Genomic DNA, 16,790 nt, shown 5'->3' on the forward strand with positions numbered 1-16,790 from the left:
CACTGAGCTACCTGACGCTCCACACTCACAACACTCTCCTCTCTCTAGATAACTTTAAGAGATGTCGTTCGGAAGTGACATCTCTAGTGCTATCCCGAGCGCACAGCGACTACAGAGAGAGGTATTGTTACTTGTACCTAGTGGTACAAGCTGGAGGTCTTTCAAAGTCAAGGTTGCTATCCTTTAAGACCTACTGTCCATGTATGCCGGCCTCCACCGTTGCCCCTCCTTATCCGGTGCAAATCATACAAATAAGCCCCGGAGTCGACGCCATATTTTGGCTGCTCCCGGGCGCTTGGACATGTTTTTGCAACGCGCCGAAGGGGGATCCACCATAAAAGAAGGAGGACGTACTAGGTGGCGACGGGACGCCGTGCGTTCGGGACCTGCATTTTATTTTCGTTCCGAAGAGAGAAAAATATCCAACTCACAATTATCTCGCATGAACCTTGTAAAAGTTCAAACGAGACGTAACAAGCACGAACGAAGGATCCATGCAACCAAAATCGTCTGGTTAACTTAATCAAAATTCTGGGTAGTTCATATTGCACTAAATAATCTGATTAATATATTCATATTTTTTATATCCTGAGTAATTTTAAATCAATTAATTTATTTTCATATTCTAAATAATGCAATCAATTATTTGATATGTACGTCTCAAATTTCTCAAGTATCTACTTCTATTTTATTTTAAACGCAAATAAATGAAGAAAACATCAACATGAGTGACGTGAATTTGACATATCGGATGCATGTTATCGTATATTAAATAATAATAATAATAACCAACTACTCACATGACGGTAGTAAAACAAGCAACGACAAAACTGTCGACAATGCTGCGCTCGTGTTCATATCTGCACACTCTTCCGTAAAGCGATTTTCATTCTCGAAGTCAGCGCAAAACTGCCGCGGATGCGATATTGAGGCTCGATCAACACTTTCGTGTAGAAGGTCGCCTTGCATATATCAGGGTGAATCACGACGAATTAATCACGACATAATTAATGCCACCACCACAGGAAAACTTAAGGAAAACCACACTACTAGATTGAGAGATAATATTTTCCTCATTCGTGAATGACGTTTTCCGATTCAAATGCATCAACTGCACAGACTGATATTATAACTCGTTATAACATTCCGTACAAGATTTAGTATAATAGCTATAAGTCGTTAACATTCAATGAGATTATTACACGGAGAAAAATGTTTGATTGTATTAAACAATTTCCTAATGAAATGCGAACGACAACAAAGTTCCGATTGAAATTATCGGATTGCAGTATAAATTACCAAGATTTCTGGTTAACTTAAACAATACCCTGGTTTTTCAAGTCGAAACTGAATCGTTCATGTTGCAGCAGAAAACTAATTCGATTAATCAAACATTTTCCTAATTATAAAAATTTCTTTCTAAACGTTAATATTAGGTGGTAAACTTAATTCCTACCGTTTTTCGTCTCCAAAATTGATTTGTTTCAAAGAGAAGATGAATACCTTAAGCAAAGTAATTCCCTCCATTTTCTACTACTTTTTCCCATTTCTCCGATAACAGGGCAATCCCACGACTGTAGAGCTCGGTGTCTTTTGAGACGATCTATTCATCCACCCATTTTTAGACTTTATCGTAACTGGAGAAGTGTATGTCCGTAAGTACGTGTTGCATCGACCGGAAGAGATGGTAATCCAGCGGTGCCAAGTCTGCAGAATATGCTGGATGTGGCAGGACTTCCCATTCAAGATCTGGAAGTATCTGCTCACGCATTTCGCAACATGCGGTCGAGCGTTATCGTGTAAGAGAATAACTTTGCATCGTTTGTTGGCTACGGATGGTCTTTATTGCATTAACTCGTCACTCAATCGGCATAATTACTGTTGGTAGCGATCAACTGTAACAGTTCCATTTGGAAGCAAGAGCTCATAATAGAGAACATCCTCTTAGTCTTATCAAATGCAAAGCAAACTCTTATGTCCGTGAGTATTCCTCTTCGGCGTTCAAATGGACGGTTGACCGGAGACCACCTATGATATCCTCCTCTCGAGATTATTAAAATAAATCCATTTTTCATCAACAATCACGATGTGCTACAATAAACTCTTTTTCTTTGCATGGTAGGCAAAGAAGTTGCGGTAGAAAAACGATTCAAAATGGCATTTTCTGACATCTCATGTGGTAGCTATATCCCTTTTTTATGAATTTTTCTTATGGCATGCAAGCGTTTTGAGACGGCCATTGGAGTAACATTTAATGCTTTGGACAACTTTAAAAACATTTAATCTGGTTTCTCATCGAACAATTCTTGCAGCTTAACATCTTCGAATTTTTTCAGTTGTCCAGGACGTTCTTTGTCTCTCATGTCAAAATTACCGTTTTGAAAGCGAACGAAAGCGTTCAAAACAAACTCTCCATGTTCTTTCCGATAAAATTTTATTACTATACATTTTGGACAATAAACGATGCATAGTATTAGCGCAGTAAATCACGATCTTTCATAAACTACTTGTCAATCTTTGTATGGAATTTTGTAAAACGCGAACGTATTATCAAGAACAACAGCTGCAGCACGTAATAAAAAATGTTATGTAAGTTAAAACTCACACGATGGCAATAAAGCCAGCAACAATAGAACTGTCAACAATATAGTGCACGCCTTAAATAACTTTTTTCCAAGACATCTCTAAGAGGTTTCTTATTGTACTTGATCAACACAATTCAGCACAACTTGCAGACTTGCGACAAATGCATTGTAGATAAAGTTATTTGTTAATTTTTATTTTAAATTCAAATTTTATTTTAATTTTAACATGTTTTTTCTACGGAACGAAAAGAGATCCAGTTTCTTCAAACGGCACAACACGGCATAAATTAGTAGGAAATCACAAACAAAAATTGGGTTTATTCGGACAAAAGTGGGGGGTTGGCAAATTTTCGTTTTTATTTTATATCTCAAATGTTATTGAAGTTATCAATCTCACGTTTGCGGTACAAATAAACACAACCATAGCATAATACGGCACAATAAAGAAAAACTCAAAATTCGGAAAGTGCGGTGCTACCAAAAATTTAGTTTTTCTTAATTTTCTTGAATACGCTTTGAGTTACAGAGTTGCAGATTGCGATATAATACTGCACAAACGTAGCACAATGCAGCACAATTCGAAAAAATACAAAATTCGAAAAGTGCGGAGCTCACTTCACACACGTACAACTTAGTCCTGTTAAGTGCAACAGTATTATCGCATAAGTGCAATCACACTCGTATATATTACTGTTCCCTTCGATATTGCTATGATCATTTAAAACTTATTTCTATCGAACACGGCGCATTAATTTTTAACCAAGCTATTTTTCCTCAATAGATCAATGGAACTGGATTTTTATATTTATAACAACATCACATAAACTTTACGTTTTTGAGAGTACCAATATCGCGCAACCCAGTATGGTTGAATTTCTTTTTCCTCTTTCATATATATTCAGATATTTATAAATTCAACACACAACCGCTGTGTGCAACGTTAGATTGGATTAAATTGAAGAAAAAATTCCCTTGCAAATAAGCATGTAAAATCTTCAGATATTAACGAAAGAAGAAAGGTTAATTAATGCACATGATGAGGTAAGAGAAATTTATTAAAAGTGGCTTTGACATGTTGATTATCTTTTAGCAATACTTAAATATCAAGTGGAAAAAAGAAACCGGTCTGCATTCTCTTCGATTCTTATTTCGCATTTGAGCGCCTCTCTCCATCTCCACATTGCCGGAGTATGTAGAGAAAGACTCAATACAATGGTTGCTTCTTAGGCTTTTGTCACTGTTAATGTATGTCATTCATACATCACATCCATTTATCCCGCATAATTGTAAACTTGATGCGATACCGGCTACATATTTCATGCATCGAACAACCGATGTCCTTCTACACGTTTACGTATACGTTCCCTTAAGATCCCTAACCATGTGATGGACGGAGTGACCGATGATAGAAAATCCAACAAATGAGTTATTGTAAGCGCAACGATCGATATTCCCGTATTTGTCACTCATTTGGACGACACCATGAAGATACCAATCTTCTCCTATCTGTTCATATAGGCCGCTACCGCCATCTTCATTGCAGACGTTTGAATCTGATAATTATTTTTATGACATTTATATCGACCGAATACTAAGGAATTGGAAACACGTGTTTTTCTCAGCTTTATAACAATAAAATGTAATCGCGCATCATCAGTGGTAATAGCTATCATTTCGTTATCTTGTTCTATTATTACCTCATTATCCATTGTCAACGTACAATTATCTCACAATAACCTTGTGAAAGTTCAAATGAGACATAATAAGCACGGACGAATTTACCGTAAATCATTTGCGCGGATAGATACTTACCGTTCAAACGGCGTGCGCAGTACCTATCCCATCTTATGCCAAATTTTGTAAATTGGCTAAGATCTACAGGGCTCTTAGCCACACATTGCCTTCTCGACATGTACATCATATCAACTTCGTACATAGTCTGGTTATGTTGGTCGTTGATGTTTTTATTCCATACAACCATCTGAAATTACGACCATGAATCCATATATTTATCCTCCCTTTACATTTAATTTCCATTTGTCTCTCCTTTAGTGACGACGCGCTGGGACCTTCGTCGTATATTTCGCGAAAATTAAATAACCGATACATTTAAATACAAATGTATCCTTTATGATTTATCCTGAGCACGGGGGTGTAAACGAAACATGTGATACAATTAAGTAACATTGATACAACGTAACGACACACGCCGACATGCGCATGACTAAAGTTTAATTCGAAATCGCGTCATTATGATATATTTAAAAACAATTAGTTTTCTATATACGCGGTACTCGTGTCCAGCTGCAAAAGTATACTTGGATAAACGGCATGAAAACGCCCAATAGCAGAATCGGCTTTTGCACGATTGATGCTTGCTGTCGTTACCTTGCCAAGTCCCCGTTGCAGCACCATATCTCCAACATCGTTTTCCCAATGGATGCAAATGGGACGCACCAACATGTTTAGTTCAAGCGGCGTTTTTAGCTTTAATAGAGCTATGTCCGAGAAGATATCACTCACTACGATACTTTCCACCAACGATTTCTGACTGTATTGCTCGTCGGCATCCCAGGCGCGATAACGTTTGCCGGCTGCCACAACGAGATTCGATGCGTCCTTAGCACTTTTTGAATCCTCGTCGTAGAAGCACTGATGCACTGTGAATATAGCGAAGAAATGGAGGAAGACGGGATAAACGAAATAAGGGAGAAATTTGTTCGCTCAATAACTCACCTGAGATGACGAAATTGTCGTTGATGAGAGAACCACTGCATATCTGAATGTATGTCATGTTCTTTTCTTTAAAATAGATAAGGACATGCCAAGGGGACACCTCCGATTTAACCTCGACTCCATTTACGATTACCTTTCCGTCGTGTTTCGTATATTTGCCGCAATCTACTTCAACAGGATAATCAAAGCGTGCAGACGCTGAAAATGTAAATTTTTGAGCGTATGCTATCAACTAATCTGTGATCGTAGCTCTATCGTATGTATGAATGGAAAAACTTTAGCAGGATTCATATGATAAGAAAATTTTAATAAGGTAATTAAGTATATGGCCAAAGTATCTGAATGTTTTGGTTTGGAAAGGAAACACTAATATCATGTGAAAAAAATTCAGTTAAAAAAGTAAAGAAATTCTCTAGTCGAAAATATAAATATAATTTTGTTGTTTTATTCGTATGAATTTAGCCGATTGTTTTTCCCAGGACCCATGCAACCAAAATCGTCTAGTTAACTTAATCAAAATTCTGGGTAGTTCATATTGCACTAAATAATCTGATTAATATATTCATATTTTTTTATAATCCTGAGTAATTTTAAATCGATTAATTTATTTTAACTCTAAATGATACAATCAATTTCTTTATATGTGCGTCTCAAATTTCTCACATATCTATTTCTATTTTATTTTTAAACGCAGATGAATGAAGGAAAAATCAACATGAGTGACGTGAATTTGACATATCGGATGCATGTTATCGCATATTAAATAATACTAATAACAACCAACTACTCACATGACGGTAGTAAAACAAGCAACGGCAAAATTGCCGACAATGCTGCGTTCGTGTTCATATCTGCACACTCTTCCGTTAAGCGATTTTCATTCTCGAAGTCAGTCAACGCAAAACTGCCGCGGATGCGGTATTGAGGCTCGATCAACACCTTCGTGTAGAAGGTCGCCTTGCATATATTACGGTGAATCACGAGTAATTGGTCAGCAGCGGCCATAATTGGTGCCTACGCCAGAGGAGAACTAATGAAAACAATACTACTAGATCGAGAGATAATATTTTCCTCATTCAAATGACGTTTTTCGATTCAAATGCATCAACTACACAGACCGTTATATTATAACTCGTTATAACATTCCGTACAAGATTTGATATAATACCTAAGTCATTAACATTCAATGAGATTATTACATGGAGAAAAATGTTTGATTGTATTAAACAATTTCCTAATGAAATGCGAACGACAACGAAGTCCCGATTAAAATTATCAGATTGCAGTATAAATTACCAAGATTTCTAGTTAACTTAAACAATACCCTGGTTTTTCAAGTCGAAACTGAATCATTCATGTTTCAGCAGAAAACTAATTCCATCAATCAAACATTTTCCTAATTATACAAATTCCTTTCTAAACGTTAATATTAAGTGGTAAACTTAATTCCTACCGTTTTTCGTCTGCAAAATTGATTTGTTTCGAAGGGAAGATGAATGAACCTTAAGCAAAGTAATTTCCTTCATTTTCTACTACTTTTTCTCATTTCTCCGGCAACAGGGCAATCCCACGACTGTAAAACGCGGGTCTTCATCCACCCATTTTTGGACTTTATTGTAACTGGAGAAGTGTATGTCCGTAAGTGCGTGTTGCATCGACCGGAAGAGATGGTAATCCCACGGTGCCATGTCTGGAGAATACTCTGGATGCGGGAAAATCTGGTGAATACGCTGGATATTCAAGCAATTAGTACTTTAATTTGTTGAATTTTGCCATTGTCAAACCTCTTGTGTGAACACGTGCATTGTCTTGATGGAAAACGCTTCTTTTCTTCTTTAAAGCAGGTCTTTCCTCACGAATTTTTGCATCCAATAGATACAAAAAGTTACAATAATATTCAGAGTTAATTGTTTTACCTTTCTGAAGATAATCGATCAACAAAATACCTTTGTAATCCCAAAAAACTGTTGCCATAACTTTTCCTGCTGATAGAACCGTCTTTGTCTTCTTTGATGCACTTCCACCAGCTTCAATCCATTGTTTCGACTATTCTTTTCGCTCTGGTGTATAGTGGTGGATCTAAGTTTCATCAACAGTTATGAAACGATGCTTGAAGTCCGTTTTATTTTGTTTAAAACGATCCAAACACGCTTGAGAAATACGCATTCGAATGCGTTTTTAGTCAATTGTTAGCAAATGCGGCACCCATCTTGCACGAAGCTTTTTCATATGTAATTCTTCATGCAAAATATTTCCAATTTGCAAAATATTTCCAATTTCTTTTGAGATGCCTATGGTCTCAGCTATTTCACGCATTTTTATTCGTCGATCATCTAACACCATATCATAGACTTGTTGAATGGTGGTGTTGTAGCAGTTTTTGGACGACCTTCGCGTGGATCATCTTCGAGGCTTGTACGACCAGATTTAAAAAGAACAGCCCATTTTTTCACAGTGAAAAGTGAAGGTGATGCATCCTTATACACTTTTAACAATTTCGGAAGAATTTCTGTTGGTGTTAAACCATCCAAAACAAAAAATTTAATCACTGCACGATATTCAATATTTCCATTTTAAAAAAGACAATGACACGTCAATATTAAACTGATGCTACTACTCGAATGACTTGACAGATCGAAATAAAATTTACATGGGTTTATATCAGTGGTGCCATTTTCCAATACAATTATAGTTCGACAGTTTCTAATGCCATCTATGTCTCAGGCCGAAAAGTTTTCAGACTGCCCTTGTACGAATATTACTTTCTGTACGTCATCACAGATTTATATTTACTTATAGTTACAAGTCACTTGCTCTTTCTATTCATAATATATTGCCAAAAATGATTTTGGCCAAAAATTTTTGCACTATATTAATTTCAAATTAGAGAAATTTAATTTTCTCGACCACGCTCGATCTTGACGATGATGACGCGAAAATTCCAATGATCACCTGCGTGGAAGCGTAGCGAACGCCAAGATACCCAACACAAATACTACACTGAATAACTAAAAAATATCGAAAAACTGAAAGACTCGAAAATACACTCGTAACATTTCTATAGCAATGTTGAATAATGCATTTCAAAGCTTTCGAAAACGGTTGCAGTTCTATGCTCATTTCGATGAACAACATTTTGAAAATATCTACCATCAGTTTATATACGCGTGCAAAATTTTGTCCTTTTTTTATAAAGTGTATTTATGTTATTAAAATATTATGTTCTTTTATTCATACGTATGGTAATAAACTTGACAACTTTATTCTACAGAATAGCGTATGATTTATTTTGTTCGCCCTACTTGTTGCGAGGTAATTTACCATTTACTTCCATACAATCTTAATAGTCACTCTGTACGAAGTTTTCTGTGTACGGAAGTCTAAAGATAAAAATCGCAGACAACCGTTGAGCAATGGCCAAGTGATTACAAACAGCTAGAACATAATTTAGTTTAATGATTTATCGAATTTTTGTGGTAATTATTTAGAATAGGGATTTCAATAATTCACACATATATTATTATTACTACCCTCCCTTAATAACATGCAACAAATTTTAGTTGTCGGTCGATGCTAATTAAAAAGTTATTAACAAAAAAGTGTAATGAATAATGCCCACGTATTGAAGTACTACGTGTCTTCTGTGGAAATAATTGTACAACACTGTGTATAGAGACTTATTTACGTACTTTTTTGCTTCGCTTGATTTGTTTAATTACCTTTTTTGTACTGGTTATACATCGAAAGAAAAACACACGTCTACATGCTGAAGGAAATGGGTTTGCAACTTTCCACGCAAAACTAGGACAGACGGGGAGGGTGCGGGAGGGGGCCAAAGGCCCCCCTCCCGCACCCTCCCTGTCCGTCCTAGTTTCGCGTGGAAAGTTGCAAACCCATGCGGAATCTTGATTCGCATTAAACAATTTCATTTATCTATAACTTTTTAATAAACAATGAGCGACGGCTAAAACCTACAATAGGTTACTCAATAAGATGTCCTCAATAACGTATGTCAAGATTCAAGTGTTTGAACTGGCTCCCTATTCTAAATAATTACCATTTTTGTAATACAAAAGCGACTTAAGTCGCGGATCTTAGATTTCCCATTTCTGTTTGTCCATCAATGTTCACTGAAGTTGCCGGAGCATTTTGCAAAATGAATACAAAATTCAGGATAATTGTCAATATTTAGGATTTTGTCGCTCTTACTACTTTGTTGATCGTCCATTCGTCCCGAGTCATTGCCGGTTCGATAATATAAACAACATATTTCGTATATCGTACAACCCACTTCCCTGTAGATGTTTACAGTTTGACGTAAAAATTATGAATCCATTCAAGATAGGTACTGATCCGGGTAAATGCAACGTAAGAGTTGAAATCGCAATGGCCATTCTTCTGGGGAGACGCGCTGATGACACCACGAAGATACCAAATACCATCTTTCTCAAAACATAAACCGCCACCGCTGTCTCCATCGCAGGCGCTTGAACCTGAAAACCATGCAAAGAACCGTGCATTGAAGTTTTGGAGCCTCGCAGAACTTTCAACTCATTTATACAAACTAAAAACACTAACAATGAAAATGTGAATTTTCTTCTGTTATCTTAACTCAACCAATAATTGACATCATATGTTATCTACTGTAGCATACAAATACACATTAACTTGTTGCCTAATTACGTCATTATCCATTTATAAATTGACTAATTCTCAATCATGTACAATGATCTCGCGTCAATTTCGCGAAAGTTCAAACGCGACACAACAAATACAAGTTAATCTTGCACAATTATTTGCATACATAGATACTCACCATTCGTAAAGCCGGCACAGAACTTATCGAACGTGATGAATCCGCGAAATTCTAGTGGTACCTTATCTCGACATTTCTGACGCTCCACGTACGGCATAGTAAGTTCGAATAATTCCTCAGTGGGCTTAAAAGTGATATCTTTACCCCAGCCGGCCAGCTGAAATCACCGAGCGAACGTACCGTTGTTTTATTCTCTCTTTACATTTGATTTCGATTCTCCTGTCTCTGAAGATGACGACGGGATATTTGTCATGTAAAAATCTAGACGACCCGTCTGTTTGTAAATTTACTCCTATAATTCGCGCGCGGACGCACGATGAAGTAATAGTGACACAACGACTCGCGACGACATATAACTAAAACAAATTATATTGAGAAATGTGTCTTCTTGATGCTTTTGACAATTTTTGACAATTTTTTAATAACTTTCTGAATGTTACGTATTCGTGCCTCCATTGTAAGATATTTACCATTTGATTAACTGCATGAAAGCGTTTAGAGTTCGCCATTGATGTTTTCGCTCGAATAAAATTTTATGAGGAATTAAATTTTTATCCTCTTATGAGGAATTAAATTTTTATCCTCTTATGAGGAAGCACGCGACGAGACGTTGTTTCCCAAAAATTAGATAATCTATATATTTGAAAACAACTTTACCAACTTTAGATTTGTGAACACGAACTTGTAAACTTACGATTCCGACATGCTGCATGAGTAATATTGATACAACAGCACACATCGACATGAATATAACCAATGTTGCATTCGTAAACGCGTCATTATGATATATTCTGCAATTACCTTCCCATATGCGCCGCACTCACTTTAGATTACAAAACGTTCTCACTTTAATTGAACCATGTGAAGACACCCAACTAATAGACTTTCTTGCGAATTATATGCGATTTATACTCGTTTACCTACCTTACCTGATTGTCCCACTTGCAGCTGTTCTTTGTCGTACATGTTTTGCCAATCTACGCAGATAGGTCTGACCAGTTTGTTGAAATTTAAAGACGTCTGTAGCTTCACCAGAGCTATATCCTCGGCAAGATTACCTCTCGTCCCAAAGTAGTCGAAGCGCAATTTTATGTATTCCACCAACGACTTCTGACTGAATCGCCGCTCCTCGGCATCCCAAGAACGATAGTATTTGCCGGCACCCACAGCGTAATTCGACGCGTTGTAAAGTTTATTCTCAGCCTCGTCGTAGAAACAATGTGCAGCTACGGATAGAGAAAGAAAACGAGACGTATATAAAGGAGCGATGAGAAGAAAATAGATTTGTCTGTTCGATGACTTACCTGAGACGACGAGGTTATTGCTTATTAGACTGCCACCGCATATATTCTTGTACGTGTTGGTGCCATCTTTTACATAGATACCAACATGCCAGGGAAACGAGCCTAATTTGGACGCAATGCCGCTGATAACGCCGTTAATTATCAATACTTGCTCAGTATTTTGGATAGTTACGCCACATTCTACTTGCACAGCAACGTTGTTAGTATTTTCGTAACCGAAAACCGCGATAACGATTACACAAACCGTCACAGATAAATAGCGAGACGGAAATGTCTCGGAAAAACATAATTGCGTATATGATACCGACTATTCGCCAGCAACAGGAAACATGTTCAACAACTATGAAACGAGGAAAGCTCGAACAGTTATTAAGTCTCTTGGTGTAATTTTAACTGTAACGTAACAAACAAGAAAGTGACAAAATTCTTGCACACCGTTTTAAATAAAAATATATTTATATGAAAGAATAATGCTTCAGACTGCTAGAATATATTTATAAAATGTTTTGAAAATCAGTTGCCTGCGCTAAAATCAGATATGAAGTTTTATCACAAGCAAATAGTTATGCATTCTCATAACTAGGCCATATGTATATTATAGTCATTTTGTACTTGTATATAAACTCTGAAGAAGACGGGATAATTTTTGGAGCATTTTATAGATACCCAAGTGATTCAATATATTCTTTCATATAAATATTTATATAAATATTTCATATAAAAATATTATATTTTGGAAGTAGCAGGAAAGAATTTTCAGCGTGCCACTTTTCTTGCCCCTGACATCACGACTCAGCATGACCGTTAGGTATGCTCAGACACATTAATGCACACAGTTACACGAAAATTTTTGGTTAAGAGTAACACTCTCTATGCTAGAAAGGAATTAGCGAAACTCGTTCAATTTGTCGAGACATTTCTGTTCACGCCTCACATCTAAGGAATGAAAAATGAACAAGTCACTTTCACCTGGTTCACAGTGAAACATAGCGCGATCCCACACGCCACTGTCAAGACACTTCATCGACATGTCACCCGGATTGATTAAAGGTAATTTATAAAATGGTTTACAGGTCAACCAGGCTTGTGTCCCAGGTAGGACTGAATGCTCGCTACAAATTGCAAATTTTTCTTGATAACTGCAATGAATGTCTACGCTGGTACTGTTCAATGGCGGGCAATTTTCTGCGAAGATAAATATCGGACAAGGTAAGCTATAAGTTTTTACCATCCGTCTTCTGAATAAAGAGAACTTTTTTGTAAAAACATCAATTTTAATAACTATGCGATAATGTATTCTTGTTAATTAGCTCGTATCAAAAGATGTTATTCAGCCATTTGTTGCGAAGACTTATTGTCACGAAAGACTCACTGAAACAAGAGACCTGATGATCCCATATGTTGTTAAGACAAATGGTAATATTGCTGCCATACAACATGTAATCGTTATTACAGGTATAAATAAGAATACTGTGCTGCGGAACAATGTCGCCAGACTGTTTACGGCATAACTCGTCGCATCCTACCAACTTATAACGTCCACCTGTCGGTTGCTCAGGTAATGCGCAACCGTTTTCTTGATATGCTTCCCTAAATTTCCGCGAATGCATGCGTAAAAATTATCGATTCGGGTATAGTAATCAATAGGAAATAAAAGTACTATTAAATCTAGTATTAGAGTAGATCTAGCTACTAGATCTGAAGAGTGTAAAATCCCAGTGATGATTAGTCATTGGTGGTTTAGTGGAAATTGTATGTGTGTGTCTGTGTAGGAAATTGTGATAAGGAAATATTTAACTTACATAATGCAAAATGCCTCATCGCTGGAGTCGCTACAATCAGCTTTATTATCGCATTTGACATTAGACGGTACGCACTCGTTGCTTCCACAGTGGAACTCATCGTCTCTGTTTAAATATGATAATTAAATGTTTTTGTTGGATACACTTAGGCATTCTGAATTCTCTTTTATTGTTAAAAGTGACTATAAAAGTGGCTTATAAGCCTCTTAATTGGTTATAAGCCACTTTTAGAGTCAGTTTTAGTGATGAAAGAGAGTTCAGAATATGGGCCTTAATCTCCTTTCTATCCAACATCAACAACAAGACAGATCCATCCGTTGTATGTTATGAAATAAAAACTAATAATACATTATCTGTAGCGTACAACAATTGTAAAACAATTGTGCATACCTGCACTGTCCACGATCCTGCTGCGTTTTGTTTATTCCTGGTGTACCATCATTAACGTCGCTAGCATCTGTATTTAAAAAAATTAATTTATAAATAGTTCGTTAATTATTTTGGCTAGTACTGTAACTAAACTTACTAGATTGAAATGATGTTGTGAAGTTATCATTTAATCCTAAAGGATTACTGGTTGATGGCTCAGTAAGGACATAAATGCCTATTGACAAATTTTGTCCAATCCCGTTATTCAAATTATTCAAACTCGATGTTTCAGGATGTTGACTGCCTATATTAAGAGAGATTTCGATGGGAAATATATTGCTGGAATAACTTCCGTTAGAATTGCTTCCATTATGAGAGTCCATGTTAGAAGAGGTAATATTGAGATTTTGTTCGTTAAAATTCTCGCCGTTACTATTAAATTCGTTAGGATCACTTCCATTCTGGAGGACTATGTTAAGGGAGACAGGGTTGAGATTTTGTCTATTAAGGTGTCCTCCATTATTACTAGTCCCGTCTTCATCGTGGAGGACTACGTTAGGAGCACCAATGTTGAGATTTTGTCCGTTAAGATGCCTCTCATTATCTTTAGTCTCGTTAGGATAATTCTTATCAAGATAACTTCCATTTCGGAACATTATGTTAAAATAGATGTTGAATATGTTAAGAGACTCTCCAGTAGCACTGGCCTCTTCAGAGTAATCCCTATTAGTGTATCCATTGCTAGGAAAGTACCCGTTAGGGTTATACCTGTTAAGGAAGCACCAGTTAGGATAGTTCTTCTTAGTAGAATCTCTGTTAAGACAACTGATATTTATTGCCAGTTTGATAATCCAGTTTGTATTGCCCACTGAGAGCTTATTCACATTTGTGGGTGCCGGAATCATAGGTTCCATGTTCACGGATTCCAAATTCAAAGAAGAAGACGGGATCGTAAATGCTGCATTACTGTCAGCTCCATATTGGCCAATATTACTTTGTCCATTATTGAACTGTAATTGATTATTTTGTGCAGACACTGAAAATGTGAATTTTTGCGATTTTTATTTTGGAATATCATGTTAAGATAGACAATGCTAAAACATCGTATGTTAAGAAACCCTCCATTATCAGTAGTCACCCTTTTGCATGGATGCTACCAATTAATTCTCATAAATTATTCTATTATAATTAGTAAGATTTTTAATACATATATACATAATTAGAATAATTAAAACATAATCAGAACAATTTTTAATACTTATATTATTATTGATCAAAGTCTTTTCTACATTCTGTCAAATAAATAAATAATAAAAGTGTCAAATAAAGGGAAATGTTTAATAAAACATAAAATATTGGTTTAATCATCCAAATTTATTTTGTCCTCTTGAAAATAGGCTCCATTTGATACGATATACTTATGTCAACCAACAACTCAGTCGTCGAAATACTTCTTATAGACACTTTCCTAAATTGCCTTCATCTTCTTCTGCGAATTTTGTTTTATGGCATCAATGGGCTCAAAATATCTTCCACGAAAGAGTAATATGAGTTTGAGGAACAGGAAAAAGTCACACAGGATCATATCTAGGGTGCTTGGTCGATAATATTCATTGAACTGCTGGTCAAAAATTCGCGTACAAAGGTCGAATGTGGGACGGCGCATTATCGTGGTGCAAAATCCAAGAATTGTTCTTCCATAAATTTGGCCATTTCCGAATTCGTGAGATATGTCCAGATCCTGAGTCATCTCTCTTAAGCTTGAATGACGATTTTCCATCACCAGTTTCTTCACTTTCTCGTCAGTCGAAGACGTTGAAGGTCGACCGAAACGATACAATTCTTCCACCACTTCTCAGCCTTCTTTAAATGCTTTGTACCACTCGTATGCTCGCGTTTTCGATAAAGCTGATTCACTTAGGCCTTCTTTAACATTTACAACGATTCAGCAGAAGAAATTTTATTGACAACACAAAATTTGAGGCAAACCCTTTGTTCCATATTTTTATTTATTTTAAAAATCGCAGAGCACACTTGAAGTCAATTAACAAAACCAACAGCTGTAAACAAACTAGTTGGCAGATTGCGCCAAAACTCTATGTGACAATTAGGTCACATAACAAAGTGATCTATCACTTTGTGATATTGGTACCAACTTACAGCAAAAAATTTTTTTTCGTACCTTTTACGTAGGCTTTTTAAATGAATAATTCCCGGTATTTATTTGACAGAATATACATATTTACTTTCAAGCGTTCACATGTTTTGTTATTTATACAAATCTGTCATTAGACAAATTGACATCAGAATCACGAGTCACAGAATCACACAGAAACGCATCAAATTACGATGTAATTAAATCCTATAACCGCACAATGTCACTTTAGCATTCTGCCGGCAGTTTTTCACACGGATTTGATCTACGATGCGTGGCCGTTCTATCAGGAAAATGAGCAAAGGCGTGGACTGAAGGCGTTATGTAAAATACTCACAGAATGGCAAAGTCACCAACAACGAAACTACCGTTATTGTTAATACTATCAATACAGAATATGCGTTCATAATAACAGAAACGTTTACAGGAAAATAGCTACTACCTAGTCAACGAGAAACTGAACGCGAGTCTCACATCGAGGTCTAACTTTATACGTGGAAGGTTAACCAGTTTATCTTACGATGACTCAGCACCAATTAACTTGGCATGTTGATTGCGGAAAAAAACTTGAATGAAAGTTGAACGACATTACAAATTTGATAATAGCCACTTGTAGAAAAATTCACGACCAATGTCGAAATATAACAAATAATGTTACGATAATAAAAATTATGAACATCAATAATTGCGAAATGTTGCGTGATCATTGTATAACCTTGAAGATGAAATTTCGATGTTTCAGTGTTGACAATGTTGACAATGTATGGATCGATGGAAACACATTTTTAAAATTTATATCAATGCTTCCGATAAAGCCTATATCGCGCGTCTCAGCATATTTGTGTAATTTTATTCTCTTTCATATGTGTCCAGAGTGTTCGGAAACTCAAAACCCACTCACGGCGTAAAGATAGAATGAGTCAAGTTGAACAAAAGATTCCTCTAACATTTTTCAAATAATCGGGTGAAATTTTGAGATATTAATGAAAGTGGATAGACTAATCAACACGCATAATGCTATGA

General features: G+C 36.3%; 3 protein-coding genes across 14 annotated transcripts in view; all 3 read right to left on the reverse strand.

Annotated features, from left to right (window-relative positions):
* LOC105187101 (modular serine protease) overlaps positions 1-896 on the reverse strand; it is a 63,826-nt gene extending 62,930 nt beyond the window's left edge. For 2 of the 8 annotated variants that reach the window (XR_003112788.1, XR_003112787.1), the window contains exon 1: positions 801-895. Coding sequence is in view for 6 of the 8 variants with exons in the window: in XM_025297950.1 (XP_025153735.1) it covers positions 801-858 (58 nt within the window). In the remaining 2 variants the exon portion in view is untranslated. Of the gene's footprint in view, positions 1-800 lie in introns of all 8 variants that reach the window. The other 6 variants (XM_025297945.1, XM_025297944.1, XM_025297947.1 and 3 more) reach the window with 4 other exon arrangements.
* A 2,725-nt stretch (positions 897-3,621) lies between these two features.
* On the reverse strand, positions 3,622-7,091 carry LOC105181411 (modular serine protease-like). Of its 2 annotated transcripts, XM_011138163.3 has the most exons (6): positions 6,775-7,091; positions 6,113-6,335; positions 5,322-5,519; positions 4,974-5,245; positions 4,398-4,566; positions 3,622-4,138 (listed from the first exon to the last, which is right to left on the reverse strand). In XM_011138163.3, exons 2-6 carry the CDS (start codon positions 6,324-6,326, stop codon positions 3,936-3,938), a joined length of 1,056 nt encoding a protein of 351 aa, XP_011136465.1. In that variant the 5' UTR covers positions 6,327-6,335; positions 6,775-7,091; the 3' UTR covers positions 3,622-3,935. The 2 variants fall into 2 exon arrangements, with proteins under 2 accessions (XP_011136465.1, XP_025153724.1); XM_025297939.1 differs by lacking the exon at positions 6,775-7,091 and having other exon boundaries at positions 6,113-6,347.
* Positions 7,092-9,164: 2,073 nt separating this feature from the next.
* Positions 9,165-16,235, reverse strand: LOC105181404 (modular serine protease). Of its 4 annotated transcripts, none has more exons than XM_011138147.3 (10): positions 16,105-16,235; positions 13,770-14,648; positions 13,634-13,700; positions 13,244-13,348; positions 12,814-13,031; positions 12,411-12,626; positions 11,442-11,621; positions 11,062-11,363; positions 10,138-10,294; positions 9,165-9,814 (listed from the first exon to the last, which is right to left on the reverse strand). In XM_011138147.3, the coding sequence occupies exons 1-10, from the start codon at positions 16,172-16,174 to the stop codon at positions 9,627-9,629; spliced, it is 2,382 nt and encodes a 793-aa protein (XP_011136449.2). In that variant the 5' UTR covers positions 16,175-16,235; the 3' UTR covers positions 9,165-9,626. The 4 variants fall into 4 exon arrangements, 3 of the variants coding, with proteins under 3 accessions (XP_011136449.2, XP_025153722.1, XP_025153723.1); XM_025297937.1 differs by having other exon boundaries at positions 16,210-16,233; XM_025297938.1 differs by lacking the exon at positions 16,105-16,235 and having other exon boundaries at positions 13,770-14,380; positions 14,497-14,539.
* Positions 16,236-16,790: the final 555 nt, after the last annotated feature.

This window comes from Harpegnathos saltator, unplaced genomic scaffold (assembly GCF_003227715.2).
Source record: "Harpegnathos saltator strain DR-91 unplaced genomic scaffold, Hsal_v8.6 scaffold2, whole genome shotgun sequence".
In the NCBI taxonomy this organism is placed as follows: domain Eukaryota; kingdom Metazoa; phylum Arthropoda; class Insecta; order Hymenoptera; family Formicidae; genus Harpegnathos; species Harpegnathos saltator.